Raw genomic sequence first — 26,799 nt, 5'->3', positions numbered from 1 at the left:
TGTAAATTAAGGCCAATAAATAAATTAAATAAAAAAAAAATAATTTAGAACCATTTATAGTTTCCTTAATAGTAATTTAGAGATCGATAAACCTATTTTCTAACATAGGTGTTTACTCTCTTATCACTTTCTCATTGTGTGTTTAGTGAACGAGTGGCATTTCATTATTATAAGCAGGTAGATAACAAAAAACGAAAGCTACTTCTCTTTTGACCTTTTAATTAATAATACGTTTGGCTGTTTATAGATGCGTGAATTAATTGGTTGTTTTCGAGTGCTCCGAGTACCTATTTTGGATTATAGTTGTATATTACACGTATCGAACGCGTCAGTGCGAATGGACTGACCATGGAAAGAGTAAACTCTAACGAGTCTCATCTGATTGGGGCCGCCAACTTAAACCATCTTTGACCTTGGCAACTGGCTTACCTCGAACTGGAGGACCTCTCAGGAGTTCGTGGGAAGAGTTGCTGTGTGGTGGCGGCAGATGGGAATACAGTCACCACCCCTCTTCTTCTGTCCGATGTCGTACGAGCTGACTAAGGAAGAGCGGGCAACAGCGTCTTCTGTGCTACTACTACCATTTACTGCGATCACCAACCTGCCTGCCCAGCGTGGTGATTATGGAACAATCTTCTAGTTGGGAGAGGTCCAGCTGTGGACTGTAATATGGTGTTATTGATTGCACGTATTACATCTGTACTAGCGATTTCCCTCGACTTTGTCCGCGTACAACGTTTAATATGTAAATACAAGCGCACTTATAAAGCGTTGTTACATTTAACATGTTAACACTAATTTTAATAACAAATAATAAATAGAAAAATATAAAGAGAGTAGATATAAAGATATTCTGTTATTACATTGTCATTCTAAAATGGCTGAGCGGATCATGATTAATTAAGCTTTGCATTAAGGCATCTTAAATATTATAAATGCAAAACTAAGTGCCCCTTTTTCACGCAGAGTTCTTCCCATTTACAACATAATTGTAATGTGGGAATACAGTGCATACGAAATTATTTTATATATCACCATATATATCATATATGAAATAATTTCGTAGTACGCATTTGTTTTTAACATATACGTAATATACAATATCAGTCCATTATTACATATATATATATATATATATATATATATATATATATATAAGTACGAAAGTAGGACGTATACTGGACTGATATTGTATATTACGTATATATTAAAAACAAATGCGTACTTTTGTTATTCTTTGCATCGATATTGTAAATGATCAACTTAGATTTGATGAAGCAATTTTGGAAGCATATCGTCACCTCTTTTTAATCACTACCTAAAAATAACAAGCAGTGGAAGAACAATACTGGAGTTATGTTGTATATTACGTATATATATATATATTAAAAAAATGCGTACTTTTGTTATTTTTTCCATGGATATTGATAAAGATTTGTACAGCCGTTGGTTAAGAATGAGCGAAACGAATACAAACAGTCCTAATATTTCATCAGTTATAGAGATTTAATGTCTAAATGGGATTTTAGTTTCGAGGAATTCCTGCAATCGCTCCGCAATTAAAAGTTTTGCTTCACAATGCATTTCTCGAGATGTCGCTATTTTGCAAGTGTTTCTTCATTGCGTCTATTGTCATGACGCCATCGATGGTTCTGCGTTAAACAATTTTGGTGATTGACAAAGCGACCATAAAAATGATTATAAATCAGGATAGGTCCCGGGTTCGATCCCGGCAGGGGCAATTTGGGAATTTATAATTTTATTTAACTCTTTATTTGTACACCACAATGAAGTTAGGAAAAAAAAAACAATAGAAATACAAAGACAAAAGTAGAATACAAAAGGCGGCCTTATCGCTTAGTAGCGATCTCTGCCAGGCAACCTTTGGATTAGGACAAGATGAGAGAGAGCGGATAGGTGGTGTAAAATTATTATAAACGTACATTCAAATAGCTAAATACAAATACATAAACAAAATTGCACAAATAAGAAGAACATAATAAATAAATATAAAATAATAAACTAATATATACTCAATCATACAAACTTATGAACATATAGATAATAAAAATAAACATAATCAAGGTATAATAAATGTCGTCATTATTGTGCAAGATATATATGCTTTCACCGCATTTTTAAATGTAATATGTTTTTTTTTTATAATAGTAGTTTCAGATTTTTTTCTCGACTAGTGGTAGAATTCGACCCTGTATTGTCCGTTACCAGTTTAGACTTCATCATCACTTACCAGCATGTATTGCAGTCAATGGCTATCTTGTAAAATCATTATTCACTCATTAACGGTCTACTACTGGGCCAGGGTATTCTCTAAGAATGCGCAGGGGGGAGTCCACAGTGCTGGTCAAATCGGATTGGTAGAGTTCACACGCGTTTGGGAACACAATGGAGGTCTCTCAGGTGAGCAGGTTTCCTCACGCAGGTTTTCCATGCCGTAGTTATTTACTACTATGCGTTAGCGCCGTTTAATATATTTATACCTTTTGGGACTATTCCCATATCGAGTTGCCTAACCTTTGTTAAATGGGGTAAGCTGTATATACCTTTACAGGCCTTGTATAGGCCTTTTAGGGTCCCGTACCTTCTCTGATCTGACTGTCTGTTTGTCTGGCTGTCTGTCACCAGGCTGTACCTCATAAACCGTGATAGTTAGACAGTTAAAATTTTCACAGATTATGTAATTCTGTGAATTTTTACTTATTCACTTTGAAATTAAATAATTCTCACCCTCTTGCATGAGTCTATACCGATACCGGCTATATTGATACCGGCCACAGGTTCTTTACCGGGATGAAAAGTATCTTACGTGTATCTTACGTGTATTAAAATCCTTGCTGTGGTTGAGCCGAATAAAGGTAACAAACAAATGATAAACAGACATTTTTTATTTTTATAATAGTATTTAATATAACATTTAATCCTATGCAATTATGATGCACCTTCTTACGTTTTATACATTGAAATATATTATTCTGATAAAGGCTTCAACTAATCACTCATCTATTATATTATAATATCTGTTTGTCTGTCATCTTACGAGTACTCCAGGTTAAGGACATCTACTATTAAAGACGTATCTATTTCTGAGAATCAAGTACCAAGTACCTCACTTTATATCTACTTAAACGCACAATAATCCATTAAATTATGCTGCTGTTAAACTATACATTCCTTATAAATATCTACATCATTTATACATATACAAGTAGGTATATAAAAAAATCAAAATTTCTTTATTCATGTAGGCCTATCACAGGCACTTTTGTGGCGTTCATACATTTGTATTTACATAATTGTAAGGGAATGGTGATAAGTTTTTTCGCCAACTTAAACCTAAAGCTACGAGGGTTCCAAACGCACCCTGGTCTAAGAAGAGCCTACCACAAACTTAGCCAAGTATTTTTTTTTGTTATAACCATCACACAGTAAATTAATATTAAGCTATGAAGTTAGAGCAATTCACAACCAATTCACACCCATTTTTTATCGTTTAATTTATCATTAACATTATAATATAATTTTTCTGTAAGCTTAGGTTTTATATAAACTTTGAACTTATTGAGAGGTATCTTAAAGATTTTATTCGGTAGTTTGTTATAAAATAATATACAATTGCCCTTGAATGAATTTGCAATTTTATGTAGCCCAGTAAATTGCACAGCAAGTTTATATTTGCAACTTAAATATATATACGAGTATATACGCAGATACAAATAAGTAAGTATAAGTCGAATAAGTCGATTACTTTTTAGTCTCTATAATATATTCATATGCTGATTACATAAATAGCGTGTATATTTAATTAAGATTCTAAATAGAATAAAAAAAACTGTCTAATTAGCAAGTAGGTATATCTGGATTGTACCAAATTGACATTATTAAACTTGTTTTATTTAAATATTCAATTATTGTAGAATAAATTAATATTGTTCTTAATATAAATATTATTATATTATCGAATTTAATATCTTTTAGCATTTCTATACCCGTCGTAACGTCTAAACGATAGGTCCAATTTGAATAATTTAAAGAGAATTTGAAGGTACATAATCAATTTAAACTATAAACTATTTATTTGGATAAGGATCTGATAGGAAAGTCACTATCTTCAGATTGTACCCGTGTTTTGATTGACAAATTATAACAAAAAGCGGTTATTGTGACTTAACAGTTAGACATTAAGCCCCCCGGACTTTTTTGTATGTAATAATGATTACTTTAAACATGTCCATCCATCCATACATCTACACATACATACATACATACATCCATCCATCCATACATCCATACATCCATACTCCCAAACTTTCGCATTTATTATATTAGCAGGATGGTACGCATGCATTCGATCGGTGTCCCATATACCTTTCGACTCGCATCGAGATAACAATCTGTGAAGAGTTATGTCCTTTATCTCCGACAGTATTTATCAGATCTTCATTAAAATTACTCAAAACATGCTTGATAGTATACACTTTTAAATTAAAAAAATAATGATTAAAATCGGTTCAAATTTAACGGAGCTATAATGTAAAATTTATAAAAAAATTCATCTCATTTCCCGGGAGAAGCTTATTGTTTATCGGGATAAAAAGTAGCCTATATGTTGACCCGGAATATCAACTACCACTATACCAAATTTTATTTAAATCCGTTTGGTAGTTTTCATGTGATGCCCGGACAGACAGACAGACGGACAAAAATTAAATAAACATCTGTTTTGGACTCAGTATCGATTATAAAGCATCCCCCGGTTAAAATTTTCAAAATATATTAAATGTACAGAAATCTTCCAGTTACAGTTTTTTTATAAGTACAGATAGTCACACTATGTACCTACTAAAAATCATAAGAACATAAAATTATTTGGAAAGCAAAGATAGTTATTGTTATGTTATTGTGATTAGAGTCTGACACAAGTGGGACAATGAACTGAGTTCACTGTACAGATATTCTCGTACCTAGATATACTCGAGACGGCCGTGACGTGTGCAAAACTAATTGTTACCAACTTTTTTATCTTTAGCAAACCTTAACTTCTTTGCATATTTACTAGCTATGGGTGTGTTTTCTTAATCCGCGTGACACGGTTTCTTACAAATCCCGTGAAAACCGTTTTTTTTCCTTTGGAATAACAGTAGCCTATGTTAGTCTTTGTCCTGTCAACTAACTCTACGACAAAAACAAAGAGATTGGTTGCTTAACAAGGGCTTGAAGAAGGACAAACACATTTTAAGTTAGGATTCTTTTTTTTAAGGCTTTCATAAATAACATACCAGAGAATATAATTTTTATATATTTAAAATTATTACTGTATTCTCGATGTAAGTGAACTATTGTGTTCTATTTGAGAAATAAATGTCTTTAAGCCGAAGATATAAATGCTGTAAGTCTTAAAATGTATCAAAATTCCGTCCTGTGTCCATCAATTTGAGGCGTAGGTGTTAATCCTCACGTGCCTGAAACTACACCGACAGACGGGAACACAACATTGAAACAATGCTGCTTAGCGGCAGAAATAAATATGGCGTTAGTCAGTGGCGTGCACTTCATACATGCGCAAAAGCCTGCATACCCTAAAATTGATCTATAACTCCTATAGGAGGAGGATTTTTGCCTGTTTATGCAATTTTTCTGCCGTATGCCTACCCTGGTAAGAAACCCAGGGCACGACACTGGCGTTAGTACTTCCCCGGACGAGCTCTGTCACAAAAAGCCTTTCTATTATTGTGTACGAATCTCTAAATTTAACCCTCACCTTGGCATTTTTTTTTTATTCCACTACAAGTTATCCCTTGACTGCAATCTAAACTGGTAGTAAGTAATGATGCAGTCTGAGATTGTAGCGGGCTAACCTATTTAGCTATTTAGGAGTATGGTAGTCATACTCCTAATCGGTTACTACGAGATATCGCACCGGAACGCTAAATCGCTTAACGGCACGTCTTTGTCGGTAGGGTGGTAAGTTGGTAACTAACCATGGCTAAAGCCATGGTAGCCAAGAGATATAAAGATCTACAGGTTTTTAAATAGAACTATTAAATACCTTAAATGGTACCCCATATACTTAAACAGATAATACATATATACTACTAGACCTATCAATTCATTTTAGTTCAGATATAGTCGATGCATTGTATTAAATTTATTTAGCGGTGAGCGCTTTAGTTAAAGTTGGAAGTCCCAAGTTCGATGGTAGGGAAGATTTGGGAATTTATTATTTATGAATTTTCCCTGGTCTCTAGTCTCTAGTCACAACCCTACCAACAAAGACTTTAGACTTAGATTTAGCTTTCCGGTATGATGTCGCGTAGAAACCGATTAAGGGTTAAATAAAACTGCCACACTCCCTAGCAGGTTATTCCGCTGCCATCTTAGACTGCCATCACTTCCTACCAGGTAAGATTGCAGTCAAAGGTTAACTTGTAGAGCAAAAAAAAAAGGTTTCACCAAGTTGCATTTCTTTATAGGATTCCTCATCACCATCAACCCATTACTTTGGGCCGCATTCCACCAAGCAGACAAAGACCCACCCAGACACCGAAAAACAATCATGTTTATCGCACAAATATTATCCAGTTGTGGAAATTGAACCCACAGCCGCGGACTCAGAAAGCAGGGTCACTGCCCGCTGCGCCGATCGGCCGTCTAAACTTTAAAACAGTATAAGGCGCGGGCAACAGCTAGTTTGTTTGTTGTTTGTTTGAAAATTTCTTTATTTTATCAATGAAATGTAACAAATTTTAAACAATAGATATAATAAGTTCTTATTGCTAACGTAAACTAATATTTTTTTGTTGTTTAGGCTAACACAACTTTGTAAACATATAGGTACAAAGAGTAAATAAAAATACAATGACCTAAAACTTAACCTTATCACCTACGCAAAAATAAACGTAACACTTTTTTACCTTATATAAACGTGCTGCTTTCGAAGGTAAGCACATTATTCATACTTATTCTAATAAATTATACTTATACTACAGCTAGTATTAAATAAGGAAAGAATATTAATTAAAATCGTGCGGGTTTGTATGTGAGTCATTAAAGCTTGCGAATTTTCGTCATCTATTATTCGCGCGCAATGGCAGGATCCCATTAACATTCATCGCTCAAGACCCAAAGCGAACCGATCGCGAATGTGAATGTCGACCGCCAAGATTATCGGCTTGCGAAATATTCGCTATTGTGTTCGTATCAGGCGCCGGTATGGGTAGGGATGTACCGACAACATCGGTACGTTACGAGGTTTTTCATTAATTTATTATTGGAAATAAGCAGGCGTGATAGCTTAGTGGGTGGGAGCTCGACTTCACTTTCGGGGGGCCGAGTTCGAATCCCAGCACGCACCTCTAACTTTTCTATGTTACGTGCGTTTTAAGTAATTAAAAATATCACTTGCTTCGTCGGTGAAAGGAAACATCGTGAGGAAACTTGCATGCCTGAGAGTTCTACATAATGTTCTCAAAGGTATGTGGAGTCCACAAATTCGCACTGAGCCAGCGTGGGGGACTACGGCCTTAACTTCTTCTCAATCATTGTGGGAGGAGACCTCTGCCCTGTAGTGGGCCGGTTATGGTTCGATATGATGATAAGCAGGGGTTACTTTGCCCTTCTGGATATACAGTGAACATTAAGCTTCATCCTCAGTAATATCGACGGCCGACTGGCGCAGTGGGCAGCGACCCTGCTTTCCGAGTCTAATTAAAGAGAAAATGGTTGTGTGATGAACATGATATTTTTATAAAAAATGTGTGGTGTCTGGATGTTGTATAAAATTCATACAAAAAAAATTGCGGTCATTTTATTATACACAACAAACACATGCTACGCTTATTTTGGGGCTAGATGGCGATATGTGTATTGTCGTAGTATATTTATTTATTTACTATTATTTTTATTATTTATTACTATAAAATTAAAGTATAGATTTAAATATCCTCTCAAACACTTTAAGGAAGTTTAAAAAATAATTCTTTTTCTTTCCGCCTTTGCTTCTCTAAAATTCTTGAGCCTACTCTTTTACGCTTAACTTAGGTAGTTACGTTGGGTATTAGTTATTAGTTAATAAGATACTCAATAATATAATATTAAGATTTAACTGTAGGTATAATTAATATTTACTAGCCTATGCCCGCGACTTCGTCTGCGTGGACTTCAGAATTGGGCCTTAAGCTTCGCTCTTTCACAATTTTTAATCCTACCACGGCAACTATTTGATTGGTATAGAAAGTACATGTCCTTTTCCAAAGCAAAGGTGACATGCATTATGCATACCAAATTTCAAAGCTGTCTGCCCGCGGCTTAGTTCGTAATCAATTTAAAATTTTCTCTCGGGAAATACTTAAGGAATCGGGATAAAAGGTAGCCTATGTTCTTTTCCATGTCAATATACATGCCAGGCTTATACATGCGAAATTTCATCCTAATCCGTTGATCTGTTTTTGCTTGTTTGGCTATCAAACATCCACACTTTCGCATTTATATTATTAGTAAGATTAGCAACACCTACTCTTCTTCGCTTAACTTACGGTACTTAGTTAGTTTTAAGTAAGATACTTCGTAAAGATTTAACAGTAGGTAAGGATAATTATTATTTCTAATATATTAATAATTGTAATAAATTAACAAGTACAACACTATTGATGTATAGATTTAAATCCGCCCCAGTCATGTTATCCTATTCAAATAGGCATTCAAACACCAGAAGCCTTGACGTCCGTCACTCTTCTGATGACTGGTGTTATTGTTCCAGCACATTATACATGCATTCCTGTCATTGTTACCTCGGTTTAGATACGAGATAGCATCGAATATAAACAATAATTTTTATTGCGAAAACTTCTATGCACCTACTTTTTCGCCTTATTTTTAGTAATTACTAGCTGTCCCGGTGAACTTCGTACCGCGGATCATTTTTTTTATGAATGTTATTTTTTAATACTTATTGTCCTATTCCGCACTAAGAGAAATCCAAAAAATCAAATATCATATAAATTGGTCCAGCCGTTCTTGAGTTATAAATGGTGTAACTAACACAACTTCCTTTTATATATATATATATATATAGATTTAGTTAAAAATTATATACCTTGATAAAGGCTCATTTTGTGGCTCATAAAGAATAATCGAGCCTTTTTAATTTTTATGTGAAGGTATGAAGCGGTACGAAGCGGTATTTAAAGAGTTCCCTCGATTACTCTAGGATCCCTTTAATCAATCTTGACCTGATTTAAATAAGACTACGTGAAAAGTATGCCGTTTTAAACAAAATAATAAATTTTCAAATCGACTGAGTTCTAACCGAATTAGATAAACTAGTCCTTTTGTTCGTTAAAAACATACAAAAGTTTTGTCTGTTAAAAATACACAAAATGTTAAAATCGATGGTTAATGTTCACGGTTGTTTATAAGATTTGTTTTTTTTAACAACGTACATGTTGGAAATGACAACCATTCCCTTTTTTGAAGTTGGTTAAATACATATAATCTCATACAGTAAGCTTAAAACTAGTTAGAACAAAACGTTGGTATATTGGAGAATAGTAATAACTCTTTATTACTATAGCTAATCCATTTTCACCGCCTAACTCAAGGCGAGAACCTATAAATTTCTATCGACTTCTACCATTTTTTTGCAGAGGTTAACTGTTAAGCCTTCTGCCTTTTTAAGTCTTACCTTCATCTATTGTATGCAATAAATATGCAAATTTCTTTTGTGGGTTCTCACGCCCTAGCCGCCAGTAGGCATTAGTAGGTAGTACATTGCGGCTTTAAATTTTTAAATCTGGAGTAATCAAACGAGAGCAGACTTTTATTTTGCATAATATAATTATGCAGAGCGTTAGCTGCTTACGATTCATCATTTTCAAACTTATGACATTCGCAGATTGATGTAACATCACTACCGTGAGATACATATAACATTTTGAACTGCCATTACAAAATCGGTTGCTCCAACAAAATTAATAAAAGTACATCCGCTGTTTTTACCTTGTACATTTATTAAACTAGCTGTCGCGACAGATGTTGTTATGTCCAAATTGTTCTAAGAGTTTATAAAATAATCTCATTAAACTGGGTACTTTCAACTTTCGTATTTTCTTGCCTACAAATTTTATTTGGACTATTAGGAACATATTACAAGAACGTAATTTAGTCCAGTTATTCTCAAGTGATTCAATTACCAACGAAAAGATTCTTATTTTACACATATAGATTAAAAAAAAAAATCAAGAAAATACATTGTTATAAAAAAAACAATCTTGAAAAAGACGCTAATATTAAGGAATTAAACGCGTAAAACATTAAAAATTTACACTACTACCTGATTCTTGTTTTATATTATTATGCATATAATATTTCTCCGTGACCTTTTACTTTTAATATATTATATTTAAGAGCCCGGATGTCTTTTAGCGATTTCGTTATCTTTAAATTACACAAAAAAAACTCTGCCTATACCTACGTCTAATTTAGATGGACATCCTATTATTATATTTTAAAGGCAACATTCCAGGCAAAAAGGTAGGCTTACTTATTGTAACTCAAAATATCGTCCTTCCTTCACGTCCTTACAAAGCAACCGAGTGTATGCTACGGTATGTGTGTGTACAGACATACCGTAACGTATTAATCGTATATACATAACTTGACGTCCTTAAAATAAGGATTACTTATATTTAAGTTCTGAAACAAGTACATAACTAATATTAAAACTAGATCAAATACGTAAATGGAATACTGAAGACGTACGTTTTAAATTGATATTTTATAATAAAAACATTAATTATGATATTATTTTTTACCAACACACCTATTTAAGATAATTTTATAAGATCCTGCTTTATGGGACGCAGTGATGCTTTTATCTAACTTTAAAAATCAGCCATCGCAACGCGTTGGTGACACTCAATGTTGGCTGTTTCTTATATACTAAAATATTTTTTTTACCGAAGAAACAGAAGAGTAATGAATACCAGTAGGTACCTTTGTACGACTAAAAAAACAAGGTGTATATAATAAAAGAACGAAAATCAAATCAGCAATTCAGTGCAATTGTTAGGTAAACGAATTAAAATAATGTACTATTTAGTTTTTAGTATAGTTTGTGCCATCAGCTCTGGTTATATTCACTAACATATTATAACATATTTGACGGCCGAGTGGCGCAGTGGGCAGCGACCCTGCTTTCTGAGTCCAAGGTCGTGGGTTCGATTCCCACAACTGGAAAATGTTTGTGTGATGAACAATTTTTCCCTTTGTGTGATGAATGTTTTTCAGTGTCTGGGTGTTTATCTGTATATTATAAGTATTTGTGTAATGTATTCATAACAAAAAAAACAGCTAGTACCCATAACACAAGCTACGCTTACTTTGGGGGCTAGATGTCGTTGTATAATTATTTATTTATTTATAATAATCGTAAAAAAACCTACGCTACTTTAGAATTGCGTGGAAGGTCAATGCTCTCAATTGTTCCCTCTTTCATACTGTACCCAGCAGTGAGACGCCTAAAGGCTAATGAAAATCATGATGATGTCTGGTCACTCATTTTATTGTTGCTCAAGAAAAACACTTAGAAATCTCAATCAATGCAATAATATCATCATCACCTTACAACTTGCCATTGGAAAACTGCTTATTACGGCCTATTCGAGTAAGGAAAGTTTCGACTTCGACTAGGTGTGGTAAATTTATTAAGCTATTGCGTCTCTGGTATTTATTGATATAGGATGCTACTTCAAATTTATTACCCAACAATCATATCTAGAAATATGATCAAACGTCAATAAATAATTATTTATCTATGTGCAATCATAAAACTGTATCATGACTGGTTAACTGGTAGACACATTCTAAACCAATAAACCTGTCTTTGAAATTTGGAGGAACGTTTTTTTTTCTGGAATATGCAATGTCAATGTTGACAAGAGCATACCGGATATATGCATATCCCATCTGTTAGAAAGAGGGGGAAATTAGAATTTTCACACGTACCAAGTTGGTAATTGGATTGGATCATCACTTAGTCAATAAGTATTTTTCGGACTATTGAACTAAACGTACTTATCTTTGTATTCAATTTTCTCCGCTATTAAAAAGTTGAGGTCAATGTAGCCGTTAGTCGGTACTTAAACTGTTCTTACTGACCATAAAGGCGAAGGCGAAAATAAAATAATTAATTAAAAAGCATTATTTTTACTGTTGGGCTGTTTTTTTATTGTTTACCTCAATATTATATTTATTACATCAACCCTTTCCCGCAACACTACAAGCAAGCACGGCAGGGTGATTACGTATCTCGCGAGAGCAATGCGACAGGCGTAAATCTTGCAATCACTGCTGTCAAACGACACTTTTGTTTATTTATTGTGTGGAAAAGTGATGTTTGACAGCAGTGATTGCAAGATTTACGCCTGTCGCTTAGCTGCCGCGAGATACATAATCACCTTACGGTTCTCCTCCCAGAACAAGAGGGTTGACCTTTGTTGACTTCACCTACCTTTGAAAATATTATGGAGAGCTGCAGACATGTAGGTTTCATTCCGATGTTTTACTTCATCCCTAAAGCAATTAATATTGAATTGCTTATAACGCACATAATTTCGTAAAGTTAGAGGTGCGTGCCGGGGAACGATCTCGGTCCCACGAGAGTGAAGCTGAAATCCTAACCACTGGGCTATGACCAAATATTCTCTAATACTTTGGCATCAAAGCGCTGGCATATGTGGGTATTTTAAACAAATGTGTTACCACTAATTACAGTAATAAAAATGTACTTAGGTTTCGATTAAATGTTGCCAAATTACAATTATAAAGGTGCCTGTTTAACTGCGTACATCTAAAGTTTTACCTTGTGTTTAATCGGTTATGAAGATGTCGGATAACTAAAAGGAATTATGTTTGTATATTTAATAATTTGGTTACCTTTCCGTGGCTTAATTTTTGCCCCATCTTAGGTATTAAATCCATCATTCATAAGTTTTATTATTGCAATAGGTCCACACAGTCCCTATACATTTACACTTAACTCGAAAAAGTAGGTTATTTACAATTTAATATAGCAGTTAAGTTATAAAAAAGTATATTTAGTAGACAGTAATATTTGACCATAATATTTACATTAGAGTTATTTGGAATATCTTCTTTATCTGGAGTCACGTTCTGTTGAACCAAGATAGCAAAAATATCATAAAGCTAGCACGTGATTTATTTGAGAATGTTTTTATTTTTAGCTTAGCGGTTGCGACTTCATCCATACAATAATTTCGCTTTTAATCTATTTATTACCGTAGGAACCGAGCTCTTTAACATAGACTACTAAAAAATTTTAGTCATCTATGTTAAAGAGGACAATCCAGCAAACACACTTTTGTATGTATTAATATTATAAAGTTAAAGTATGTTCCTCTGACCCACCCTTGGGAATTTGATGTTTTTCCAGGACCAAAAGTAGCTTTTGTTACTCTCCGCCCTGTGTAACAATTCGATTAGGTGCTTAGGGCGTCAAGTAGAGAAAAACAAACAAACACACTTTCGCATTTATTATATTAAGTATGGATGCGTAGTAACCATTAACTATAATAAATTTGAGTGTGCCAAGGCAAGGCTGTCTTCCCATTGACTCATCTCAATGCAACTTGATGCGTAGGCATTCAGTTGCTATTGTGTGCTATAATTAACGGGAGCTTCATTACCAAAACACTCATTTAGCCTATTCATCTCTAGCACTATACAATATACGTCTTAGCAAAGACATTAATATACTGTCGAACAATTAATTATTGTAAATCCGTTTGGAATGCGACCTCTGTGGTGCAGCGGTGCGAATTCTCACCTCGCCTCTTACTCGCAATACCTATCTATAAAAAACTGATTAATAGCAATATCTTCGAAAGAGAGAATCAATAATACTTTAGATCATAAGGACTTACCATAAAGATAGGGAACTTTAACTATCGGTTTTCATAGTTTATTATACAGCGACTGTATATATTTTTAATGCAGTTTATTGGTAGACTTCATATGTTTTACCAAAATATATGAAGTCTACCTACTTTTTATATAAATGAATCGGAAGCGGTGATAGCCCAGTGGGTAGCAGCTCGACTTCACTTTCGGGTGTCCGAGTTCGAATGCACGCACCTCTAACTTTTCTTATTATGCATATACGTTTTAAGTAATTAAAATATGGCATGCTCTAACGGTAAAGGAAAACATCGTGAGGAAACCTGCATGCCTGAGAGTCCTCCATAATGTTCTCAAAGATGTGTGAAGTCCACCAATCCGCACTGCAGTGGACTACAGCCTTAAGCCCTTCTCGATGTGGAAGGAGACACGTGCCCTGTAGTGGGCCGATAATGGGGTGATAAGATGAAATGAATCTAGACTTACGAGCATAGGAGCGGACAGACAAACAAACAAAACACTATTTTCTTTTCTACGCTTCACGAGGTTTGGAACCCTTAACTCTTTTATGTTTGTAAATAAACAGGAATTTCTTTCAAAATGTATTATAGAATGTCATGTTCAAAGCTTTTTAAAGGTAAGCTTATAGAAAAATGATATTAAAACTATTAATTACATAAACGATTGAAAGCAGAGGCATGTATTATTGCTCGAACTAGATTGCTCTAACTCAGTTTTAAAATGGTTTTAAGTGACATTGCCAGATGATGATAACGGCCTAGGCTACGCCCTTGGTTTTTTATAACATTGAAATCAATCACAGATAAGAATTTCTGAAGATTTTTATTAATAATACAAACAAGTAGTAACAAGGTTAGGAAGTTAAAAATCTGATTTTCTTTTTTTGTTTATAATACAATACTGCAAATTAAAAACTAAACTAATTTTTAATTTATTAAATTCAACCCATTATTTGTGTATTTATATATATATAACTACTGTATATATAAAAATGTTTTCCTTTAAACATTTTCTCTAGTATTAATTAAGTTAGTAATCCTTAACAATATTAAAATGCGAAGTGTATTTATTGATATGTCCTTCGATCGCGAGTCAACAGAGCAATGAATTGACGTGAAGACACAGATTCAGTTTCTAGGCCGGAGAGCGACATCTAAGGCTCCCTCCTATGAAAGTTCCTAGGGATAAAGCTATAACGCAGGTCTGTTGTAATCTCTTTACGCTCATAACATTAGTGGGAAACTAGGGATATAATAGGTAAATAAAAATTGTACATCCAGGCTAAATTGTGTTCACGTCTAGTAGCCAAAAATTGGTTGCCTGTAAAGTCGGTATACGGGCGAAAGTTTTACGTGACAACGACTTTGAGTGGTAAAATAATTTTAATGTGAATATTCATTCGTATAGTAGGAAGAAGGATGAAATAATAGTAACAATTTAAAACATTTATTTATACAAAGAATTATATTTAAAACATTAATTTATACAAAGAATCTCGCACTGAATTTCATATTAACAAAATTTTATTTTTACCTTTACACATACATACGTATTTATATACATACAATAACTTGCAATACATTTGCGTACAATGAAACAGCGTTTACTACAAAGGGACGCGTGCCTTTCACTTTTTATGTCTGTCTCTTTCGCTCTTAGGCGGGCTAACCATGCCCGAGTGGAAGGGACGCGTGCCTCTCACTCGCTCTCATTGTGAGCGCATAACGTGAGCGGAGCGTAACGCAGTTTCTTGAAGTGTCACCCGGCAAACCAATTTATAAGACGTTGTCACGTCAAAATGAAAAGTTTTTTTTTCTTAACTATAATAGACTAGCGCTTGACCACAATCTTACCAGGTGGAAAGTGTAGATATGGCCTAAGATTCTGAGCACACTCTCCAAAGTATATCCTATAAAACACCGACAGACTGGCTACCTTACGGCGATGATCAAGTCTTTCGCGTTTAGCCAAAAGTGGTAAATCGCCTATAAGTCTCCTGGCTCGCCGATCCACAGTATCCAATCAGCTAACTGGTACTTAGCGGAACCATCATAAAGATGACTGCAGTATTCCATGCACGACCGAACTTGAGCCTGATATAGAGTAACAATTTCTTAAGTCACTTTTAAATTGAGAAGCTGTACGATTTTGTACACACCGTGACACTGGTATGGTAAACGATCCTTTGGAGAGCGCATCAAGTGGGCAATCTGTTGTAAGGGTGTGAAGACAGTCTTTATGTCATACCGCTGTTTAAGGAGTCTTACAATTTTATCTGTCACTCCCCTTACAAAAGGAAGATAGGCCATTATCCTTTCAGAACACGAACGCGGGTAGTCAGATTCTGCCCGTGACATCCAACTTGACATCTCGTACCTACGCAGGCCCATCGTGACCACGATCCATGCAACTGGGTCGAAATATCGACAAATCAAAAATATTATCGTGGTATATCGGGTACATACCACAATAATATTTTGAACTATACTTAAGAAATGTTGATTAACCACGAAAAACTTAGTTTAAAATCTTTAATAAAGTAACCATTTGTTGGGTCGTCGGTACCACTCGACTTTATTAAGAATACTAAGTTTTTTGGCGGCAATTTTGCCTTTGGATTCTCTGGATCTACCGAAGTTGATGTTAGCTGAAGTACCAACAACATCAAATTCCTAACGGAGATATTAACTTTTCTTTTTATCTTTCACACTTTCCAGTTTAACGCGCGTTAAATCAGAAATGTTAGGTTCATTAAGTTCTTGCGCCAAAGATTAAAAACGAACTTATTTTAATGTTTCATTATCTACCAAACTATGGATCCAAATAAATTGCTGAAAGGACAAGGTTTATCAACATAAGATAAACTGGTTAGTAATGTTTTTTTTTGTAAGAAGGAATATTCTATGGCTTCTTATGAAGAGTGAATTTAAATTATGCATAATTATTTTAAATTTCCACAAGGATTTTTGCTCTGGCTTGTTTTACAAATAATATCGTTTGCGATTAAAATCTTAATAAATTGTTATTGAATTAAAAAATGTTACTCGCAATGTAGCTTTCTATATAAGCGAAAGAATTGTTAGAATCCATTAAGAATTTCTGCAGTTTACCTATACATTACGTCATGCAAATATACAAAAATCAAATCTTTCCTCTTTATAATCTGTAGCTAGTTATAAAAATCGAAAATAATAACTACGTGAGAAAGTGCTGAAGGAGTGAAGGTATATTAAAAACTGAAACATAGGAATTAGGAATCTAAATAAAAATCATCATTACACTTTGTCATCATCAACCCATTGCCGGCCCTCTACAGGATACGGGTCTCCTCTCAGAACGAGAAGGGTTTAGGCCGTAGTTTAAACGGTGGCCAAGTGCGGATTGAATTACAGGCCCTTAAGAACATTATGGAGAACTATCAGGCAAGTAGGTTTTAGTTGCGTGAATTAAAATCTATCATGATGTTGATAATACATTATGATTATGATGATGATGATTTATCGTGATGTAATTATGCTGACCTGATGAGAAAGCTCTTGCGATCTAAAGAGCGATTCAGATTTTTTTATTGAATGTTTGTAGCAGCAATCCCACTGAACATGTAATAATCTTATACGTACGTGTTTTTAACGTATCAAATAAGGTATATTTAAATAATCAACAAAGATGCGCTATTTTTAATGCACGAAATTGATTTCAAATCATTTCATAGTCCAGACAAAAAAGGAATTGTGATTAAATTCTCTTAAATATTGAGAACTTGTTTAAAAAAAAGAAATCACACACTCATTAATCATCAACAACCAATTTTTTTTAACCAAGTAATAAAACTACTTGGCATCTCGAATCAAAGGTGAAGGATATCAAGAAATATTTTCTATTAGTTCGGCAATATTTAGACACCTGCTCGTTATGCACTGTATTTATATTTCTATACCTACGATTTACCTGTGATTGTTTCGAGTCATCGGATTTAAACCTAGAATCTTTTTTTCTCATTTTGAGTTGTATTGGTACATTATTATACAGCAAAAACGTGTACAGTTTTTTTTGTAATATTCAGCTCGTTAAATAAAAACATTCTGTTTTTTAACTGAATGCCTTACCGTTTAAACATTATCTTTATACATAACAAATCCAGACACATTAAAAGAACATTTTTATATTACCCACGATTATAATAATAATAAATTAAAATTATATATTTATTTACACAGGATCCAAGTCGAACAAATTAATACATAATAATAAATAGTTCAGCGACATAGCTCAGCTAGTCGCGAAGCTAAAGTGGCAATGGGCAGGGCACATAGCTTGGAAATCCGATGGATGTTGGGGTTTTAAGGTGCTGGAATGGCGCCGCCACACCGGTAAACGCAGCGTAGGTCGGCCCCCAACGAGGTGGACAGATGATATAAGGCGAGTTGATGGGAGCCGCTGGAGGCAAGCGGCCAGGACCGTGGATTGTGGAACTCCCTATAAAAGACCTATGTCCAGCAGTGAACGTCAATTGGTTGTAATGATTACGACGATGATGAATAAATAGTTCTTTAAAACTTAGCCATATCGAATGTTAACCAAATAAGTAATTGGAACAAACACTCGCTAGCCTTATTCGTTGGTTGTGAAAGTTAAAAAAAAAAACATTGAAAAAGGCGCGCTATAAGGAAAGGTGATGCAATAATGAAAACAGTAATTGTATTTATAGAAATCCATAATAGGAATTCCGGTTTAATAATAGTTACAAATCTGAACGAAATACATCTCAATAAATCCATTTCGTTTCATCATTTCATATAAGAAGTCCATCGTACTACTTAATACTTTATCAATTTTCTAAAAAACTATGTGAGAGTATAAGCAAGCAAAGGTTTGGTTAGGCGAGCTGTAGATTTGATAGCGTGTATGATATTCTTGCTAATAGGAACCATGCTTTGTAGGCAGACATGTTAAATTAATATTGTAAACTTCAAACATTAAGCCTGATTACGTTGATATAAGTATCTGGTGCCTATGTAACCATTACAGAAACCATTGTGCATAAAGAAAATTTAAATTTCGAAGCTTGTCACACTATTAAGGATGGTAAATTTGCACGAGCATCTCACTCTTGATGATCTCCTAGTACCTACAACTTATGAAATTATTTCACTATATTAAGTCACGTTTTACTTGTCAACAGTTACAAAATATAACCAGTGGTATGTATGTGTTTATTGCCACCAAAGTGTAGTCGTGAAAATCAAGGGTTATTAACGATTCAGGATAAAATAGAACGTGTGCTATTGTTGTATAGGTCTTTCGGAATGTATTTATTGCTCACGGCGATTTTCTGACAATTTGCATGCAACATAATATAAGAACTGTTGTTTAGGAACACAATGCAATGGGATCAAAAATATTCAATAGGTTCTTTAACTCTTAAATATACCATAATAAGTGGGAAAACTCGAGGTCAGACAGACATAATTACAATTTTTTTTACACATTTTACTGCTAAATATAATTTTATTCGTTTCAATCGAACGATCATAAAATAGCAAAAAAAGATAGAAATCTTATTCCATAACTATTTTAACAAATTAAAAAACGTGCAGTGTTTATTAAAAATGTCAAAGTGTATTATATCAACCGTACCTTTTGAAAAGCTAAAATGATTTCTACATCAAACATTGCTTCATAAAAGAAAACAACCGTGTGATTTTATTGCACGCCCTTGAAAACAACTTGTTCTGCAAATTATAAGGCGAACGCATCTAAAGGCGAGAACATTAATGTAATTTTTATGAATTCCAAGTAAGTATAATTGAGCAAAGGTTAAACTTGGGTATATGATCTGTGGCAAATACATAGGTAGGTATCCCGTACTACGTTAGACAATATCAACATTTGTTTGTACTGTGACTTGCTGTCGTTTCTCCATTATTAATTTGCGATCGTAATTAAAAAGTATTGTATTTTAAACAATGTGTATCCGACCGAATAATTTGCTAGGAATAAGCAACTATGATTTATAAGAATTTATAGTTTACGGTTACAGTAAATCTTAGGTGGTGCCATGGAGAGGCCGTCACTAACGTATTAGCAGCTAGTTTCGATGGTTAAACTGCTTCGATAATTTATAGAATGCCATGCCAGAGCCAAATCGCACAGCGTGGAAGCACTAAGCTCTAAAACCTCTCAAAATGGCACTCAGCAGTAGAACATTCAGTTAAAAGCTGAGGATGATAATGTAAACACAAAATAAAAAAAAAATATACTACGACAATACACACATCGCCACCTAGCCCCAAAGTAATCGTAGCTTGTGTTATGGGTACTAAGATGACTGATGAATATTTGTTTGAATAGGTAATATACAAAAAATACTTATAATATACATATAAACATCTGGACACTGATATTCATGTTCATCCAAGCATTTTCCAGTTGTGGGAATCGAACCCACGGCCTTGGACTCAGAAAGCAGGGTCGCTGCCCACTGCGCCAATCGGCGCAGTCGTCAATTAGGAACATAATTAATACAGAAACCGTGTACACGATTAATATTGTAGTATAAAAAACCAGTCCACTTTAGAATGGTTTATCGGTAAGTCACTTCATACCATTTATTATTTTACCTCTAATGTTCTAAGCGTTCACCATCAAATGTGAAAACGGGAAAAAGTTTGTGAGGTAACAACATTCCGCGGGTGTAAAGTGAGACGTGTGCTGGGTTTTCACTGTTTTTGGACACAATGCACTGCACACAATAATTACTGCATGAGGATTCTGTATATTCCAAATTCAATGAATGTAAACAACCATACTTATTTCACAGAGTAAGGTTTGTCTCCAGAGGTCCGAGAAGCCATCTAGGAAGATCAATAGCGTGATAAGTGCGGGATGGGAAAACCCCTTACTGGCTTTAGAATTAAGAGACCTATGAAGCCTCACACTGTAATCTCAAATGGTTGTTAAATAGAGTCTCATATAACGGGCTAAAATGTATGGTAGTTTTAATATTACTAGTCTAACTGCCAATCGAAGCGGTAATAGATCAGTTCTAATAATTGAAGGACCAATCAGGGTCTGACGGTTAGTGGAAAACCCATAGTCTATAAACAAAGTAACACTTCACAGGGCATGCAATCCTGCAACATGCCATGTTAATCTTCAAACAATTGACTGACACAGGGCGGCATATTGGATAGGAGCAGGCGATACTTTACAGAAATCCATATGATTATGAAAATTTGCTATACTCCGCGAACAGCAGGAGAAGCTGTATGGTTTAATTTATAATTACTTCAATCCGTATACTCCACACCAAACAGATCATCGGCAATGTACCCTCTACGCACGTTTCGCTCCGAAACCGGAGCATCCTCAGGAGATGTTGACTTTACATTAAATAATTCTTAACGAATTAATCATACACACACACACACACACACACACACACACACACAAAATCTAACGGAACATTTGTATAATTACTGTACTATAACTCGGAGGTGGGCGGTGGTACATGCAGCACAGTTTTTACTATTGCAGTGCCACCCTTCCTAGTATTTTAAGTGCCATTGTAACTGTTCCAAATAAGGATTTATTATTATTATTATTTGGAAGTGTTTGTATTTCTCAGCTCTTGGCTGGTTTTAACTGCATTTACGGGCCTTAACCAAGTAAATGCAGTGGTGTGTTTTTATGTTAAGCCAATGCTTTCGTCAACCTGCAAAAACTTTCTTACTATTCTACACGTATTTAAAATGGCAGCTTTTTGCAAACCGATGTAGAGAGATTCTTCCAGACCTATTATTTTTAAGCTATGTAGAAGACTATTGGGAATAACCCCTGTAGTAGAGATAACAATAGGTACCACATACACTTTGGCTTGTTTCCAGATTCTCGTAATTTCTTCTTTAAGTTCAGTGTATTTGCAAATTTTTTCACTTACTGTTTTCTGTATATTATGGGTATTAGGAACTGCAATATCTATGAGGTAAGTGGTTTTTCTTAATTTATCCTGTAGAATTATATCTGGTCTATTATAGTGTATGGTCTTATCTGTAAGAATAGCGCGATCATAATAAAGTTTGTATGTGGTATTTTCTAGTATTGTTTGAGGGGTATATTTATAGTAAGGTGTGTTAGTGTTTTGTGTAAGCATGTGCTTGAATGCCAGTTTTTGATGAATGATGTTGGCGACTTGGTTATGTCTGTGAGTGTAGTCGGTCTGAGTGAGTGTTGTGCATGCTCCTGTAATGTGTTGAATGGTTTCTGATTGAATGTGGCATCTTCGGCATTTATCGCTTGTAATGGTAGAGTCCTTGATGATATATTTCCTGTAGTTTTTGGTATTGATGATTTGATCTTGTATGGCTATAATGAATCCTTCGGTTTCTGGAAACAGGTTTCCTATTTTTAACCACTTATTTGAGGCTACTGTGTTTATATGGGGTTGCTCTAAGTCATGGCGATGCCTTCCATGAACAACTTTCTTTTTCCAGTTTTCTAGTTTTTGTTTTTGCGGGTCAGTGATACTTGTGTTCTGGGTATCTATTTTTTCGTTTAAGTTTAGCGGTGTGTAATTGAGATCCATTATAGTAATAGCTTTATGTATGTCACTAGTGAGAGATTTTGAATGAAAGAATGTTCTTAGTCTAGATATTTGTTTCTGCCAAAGGTGATAAATGTCAATGAGGCCTCTCCCTCCGTTCTGCCTTTTGATCGTGAGTCTTTCAACTGCCGATTTAGGATGATGGTTGTTGTGTTTTGTTAGTGTAGTGCGTGTAATCCTTTCTATTTGTTCGATGTCTGTTTTAGACCATTTGATTACTCCGAATGAGTAAGTAAGAATTGGTATGGCAAATGTATTAAGTGCTTTTATCAGATGCTTACCTGATAGTTGTGTTTTACAAATAGCGTTTATTCTCCTTCGATATTCTGTATTAAGTGTTTGCTTGACTGCTGTATAGTCGATTCCTTTCAGTTGCTTGTAACCTAAATATTTATATAAATCTGTTGTTTCCATAGAGGAAATTGTATCATTTTCGTTAATTATATAATCACCGGATTTTATTTTACCTTTTATAATATGTACTGCCTTACACTTATCTATTCCAAATTGCATATTTATATCCTGACTAAATTCTGTAGTTATATTTATTAGGTTTTTCATTTCGTTTTCGGATTTTGCATATAATTTGATGTCATCCATGTATATAAGATGTGAAATAATGGTTTCCTTGGAGTTGTGTTTAAAGCTATATCCAGCCCGGCACTTATGCAGCAGGTCTGACAAGGGATTTAGAGCAAGACAAAACCACAAGGGGCTCAGTGAGTCGCCCTGGTAGATACCCTTCCTAATATATATTTGTCGAGATACAAGTGTATTGAGGCGGTTACTTAGCTGTAATGTAGTTTTCCAATGTGACATGATACTACGCAAAAAAATGTTTATTTTTGGATTAACTTTATAAATTTCTAAAACTTTTATTAACCAAGAATGTGGGATACTATCGAATGCTTTTTGGTAATCTATATAGGTACAATGAAGGTTTCTATTTTTTGCTGTTGCATGTTTATGAATAGTTGAATCTATAACTAACTGTTCCTTACATCCCATGTGGCCTCTCCTACATCCTTTCTGTTCTTCTGCTATTATATTGTGGCGTTCGACGTGCAAGTTGATTTTAGTTGTGATTGCTGATGTTAAAATTTTGTAAATAGTGGGTAGGCATGTAATTGGTCTGTATTGGGAAGGTTGTGTTGTGTACTTTGTTTTAGGTAGCATGTATGTTATTCCTGTTGCAATAAATTCAGGTATATTTTGACGTCCTAATACAATATCAGTAAAAACTTTTGCTATAATTTTGTGTAGTGAGGTTAACTTTTTGTACCAAAAATTGTGTATTTTATCTATTCCAGGTGATTTCCAATTGTGTAATCTAGCTGTAATAATTGTGATATCAGATTCCGTAAACTCCTTAAACTCCATTTCATCTATTCCTCTCCATTTAAAATCTTCTTCTGTTATCCAAGCTGCTTCATTGTTATGTTCCACTTGTTGTTCCCATATGCCAGACCAAAAATTTTCTAAATGTTCTATAGTAGGTGTTTCAATTTTTTCATCTGATATTCTGTCGGTGTGTGGTTTATTTAGGTTCCTATAAAACATTTTTTCATTTGTAGCAAATATGGCGTTATCTTTTTTGCGTTGTTGGGCTTTTTTGTATCTTCTGAGCCTATGAAAGCCAAGCTTTTGTTTGAATGTATCTAAGAATTCTTCAGGTTTTGTATTACTATTTTCGTGTCTTGTGTGAATAAAATTGCTTTTAAAAATCGCTTCAACTCTTTTAACTACTTTGTTTGATCTGTTATTGTTAATGTATTGTGTAAGTCTACCGCAGTCTGCTCTTAATTTTTCAATGTCTTTTTCTAATCTTTGTTGCCATGGTGGTTTATTATTGTGTCTTGATCTAGAATTTTCAGTGTATTCTGTGATTTTAAAATTGAGCTCTTCAGATATGACTAACGCTGTGCAGTATATAACGGTGTGTATATCTATTAATTGTGTATCGATGGACATAAACTGGTAAAGTATACTTTCGTTGAAGATATTTACTAATCGAAAAAGGTTAGGACTGTGTTTCAGCTTAGGGAGTTTTGGCCTAGCTGCTGGATCCATCCCAGAATATTGTGTGATCGCTGTTTTGAATTTGTTAAGTATTTCTTGTACATATTTTTCTGAAATCGTATTCCTATCTGTGTTATCTAAGTGCTCAACGTCATTTTCTATCGTCAAGATTATAGTTTCAGTTTGTGTAGCTGTGTGTGATGTTTGTGAGTATGGTTGCAGTTGATTGTATGTTTGCTGTTGTGTATTAGGTTGTAAGGGTTGTATTTGTTGAATATTCTGGGATCTGGTTTGTGTTAGTGCAGCAGTGTTAGTGTCTGTATTACTTTTCGATTCTTCTTCTAGTTGTCTACGTATCTCTATCTTAAGTTGGTCTATTATGTCTTGAGGTAGGAGTTTATTTCTTACTATGGCTCTTCTTTGATCTGAAATTCTTTGTTCGGAAACGATAATCGATGGGTATTGTTCTTTAAAGAGTTCATGTAAACGTTGTCTGTAGGTGGTCAAATCTGTTTCTAATTTCGTTATATATAGGTAGTTTCGCATGATGAATATGTTTACTTCTCTGCTCCATTTCATGCGAACTCTTGCTTTCCCAGCCTTGGTGGACGCGGGTAAGAAGGTACTTGCCTCCCGCGCAACATTCAAGGTCTGTATGGATGGATTTGCATTTAAAATAGCTATAGGAGGGGACGATGGTAGTGATGGTGACGATGTGCGTGAAGATGGTGTGTATGATATAGTGCTTGGGCTGTATGGTTCTATAGGGGTGTTTGTCCTGTCTGTCAGTCTGTCATCATCGTCAATGACTTCGGCTGTAGTATTTTTGTCGGTAGGAGCCCGCCTGTTCAGCTCCTCACCGCTGACGGTTCGCATGCTGAGACACCCAGCGTCAGCCCCAGGTGCGCCCCGGCGATTGCCCCCGGGTAGCGGTCCAATACGTTTTCTTTTTGATCGCGACTCCATGTTAAATGGGTTTCCAGAGCCACGTTAGCCACGCCAGTAATTACTCATCGTGTGTCCGCCCCCCACGAGATTAGATGGTCAATCAGGACGTGTGGTTGTTTAGGGGGCTTATTATTATTATTATTATTATTATTATTATTATTATTGTAGAGTCAAGAGCGGAGTATAGCAAATCAAGCTTAATTTTCATAACAGGGCGGCATGTTTCAGGACTGTGCTCCATGCATGGGAAGTATTGCTCTGTTTATACGCGTTGGTTCCACGGACCATCTGCTTTATCCGCCAATTATTAATCTTTAAAAAAAAAACAAAAATAAACAACGCTGTGTTGACCTTAACAACGAGATATAAGCGTTAAACTCTGTACTCTTTTGCTATACTATGCTAATATCATAAAAGCGATAAGTGCGTGTTTGTTAGTTAATTAACATTCTTAAACGCAGCAACGAAGCAACCGTCGCAGGGACATAGTTAAAGTAAATCCGTTTTCTCATGTTAATAATTTATGCGAGCCAAGTCACTTCAGTTGCAAATACTGCAGTAACTAAATTTAACAGTTTCATCAGTTATGTAATATCTTTACTAGTCACGATCCATGCGTAGAGATATGGAGTAAATCAATCAGCCCCACGTAATAATTTATGTGAACATATTGGAGGCTAATATACCTTCTGTAATAGTATAACTACATCTAAAGGTGTGCGTAGTACGTTGACAGCCGGTTGGCGCAGTGGGCAGTGACCCTGCTTTCCGCGTTCAAGGCCGTGGGTTCGATTCCCACAACTGGAAAAATGTTTGTGTGATGAACATTAATGTTTTTCAGTGTCTGGGTGTTTATCTGTATATTATAAGTATTTATGTGTATTATATTCATAAAAATATTCATCAGATATCTTAGTACCCATAACACAAGCTACGCTTACTTTGGGGCTAGATAGCGATGTGTGTATTTTCGTTGTATATTTATTTATATATTGTTTTGTAGTAGTAGAACTTTATGGGACAGAGCTCGTCCGGAGAACTGTTTACTGCCAAGTACCGCCATGCTTATTTCTGCTGCCAAGTAGCAGTTTTCCGCTCTTTAGGGCTTGATACGGGGTTATTACAGACACATGAAGCTTTAACACCTCTTGCAGGACGTGTTCTTTGCGCGCCCTGCGTAGAGTTGCTCTGTTTATATGCAATTGTTTTCCACTTACCACGAGGTGCGCTATCTGCTTAATCAAAAAAAAAATTATGCATGCAAATTTTTGGTCTTT

At 34.8% G+C, this 26,799-nt stretch overlaps 1 protein-coding gene across 1 annotated transcript; it reads right to left on the bottom strand.

Moving 5' to 3' along the window:
- Positions 1-1,573: 1,573 nt before the first annotated feature.
- Positions 1,574-25,461, bottom strand: LOC120630726. Its single transcript, XM_039900019.1, has 2 exons — positions 23,220-25,461; positions 1,574-1,652 (listed from the first exon to the last, which is right to left on the bottom strand). Exons 1-2 carry the CDS (start codon positions 25,448-25,450, stop codon positions 1,574-1,576), a joined length of 2,310 nt encoding a protein of 769 aa, XP_039755953.1. The 5' UTR covers positions 25,451-25,461.
- Positions 25,462-26,799: the final 1,338 nt, after the last annotated feature.

This window comes from Pararge aegeria, chromosome 2 (genome assembly GCF_905163445.1).
Source record: "Pararge aegeria chromosome 2, ilParAegt1.1, whole genome shotgun sequence".
Taxonomy (NCBI): Eukaryota; Metazoa; Arthropoda; class Insecta; order Lepidoptera; family Nymphalidae; genus Pararge; species Pararge aegeria.
Note: the sequence above shows the minus strand (reverse complement) of the source record. Positions and strands in the feature narration are given on the sequence as shown.

Bases quoted from the DNA above. Each gene is read 5' to 3' on its own strand.
- LOC120630726 (XM_039900019.1), bottom strand. From the start codon at position 25,450: ATGCGAACCGTCAGCGGTGAGGAGCTGAACAGGCGGGCTCCTACCGAC. The intron at 1,653-23,219 runs GTGCCGGGCTGG...TGTTTAACGCAG, and splicing joins TTGTCAGACCTGCTGCATAA to AACCATCGATGGCGTCATGA.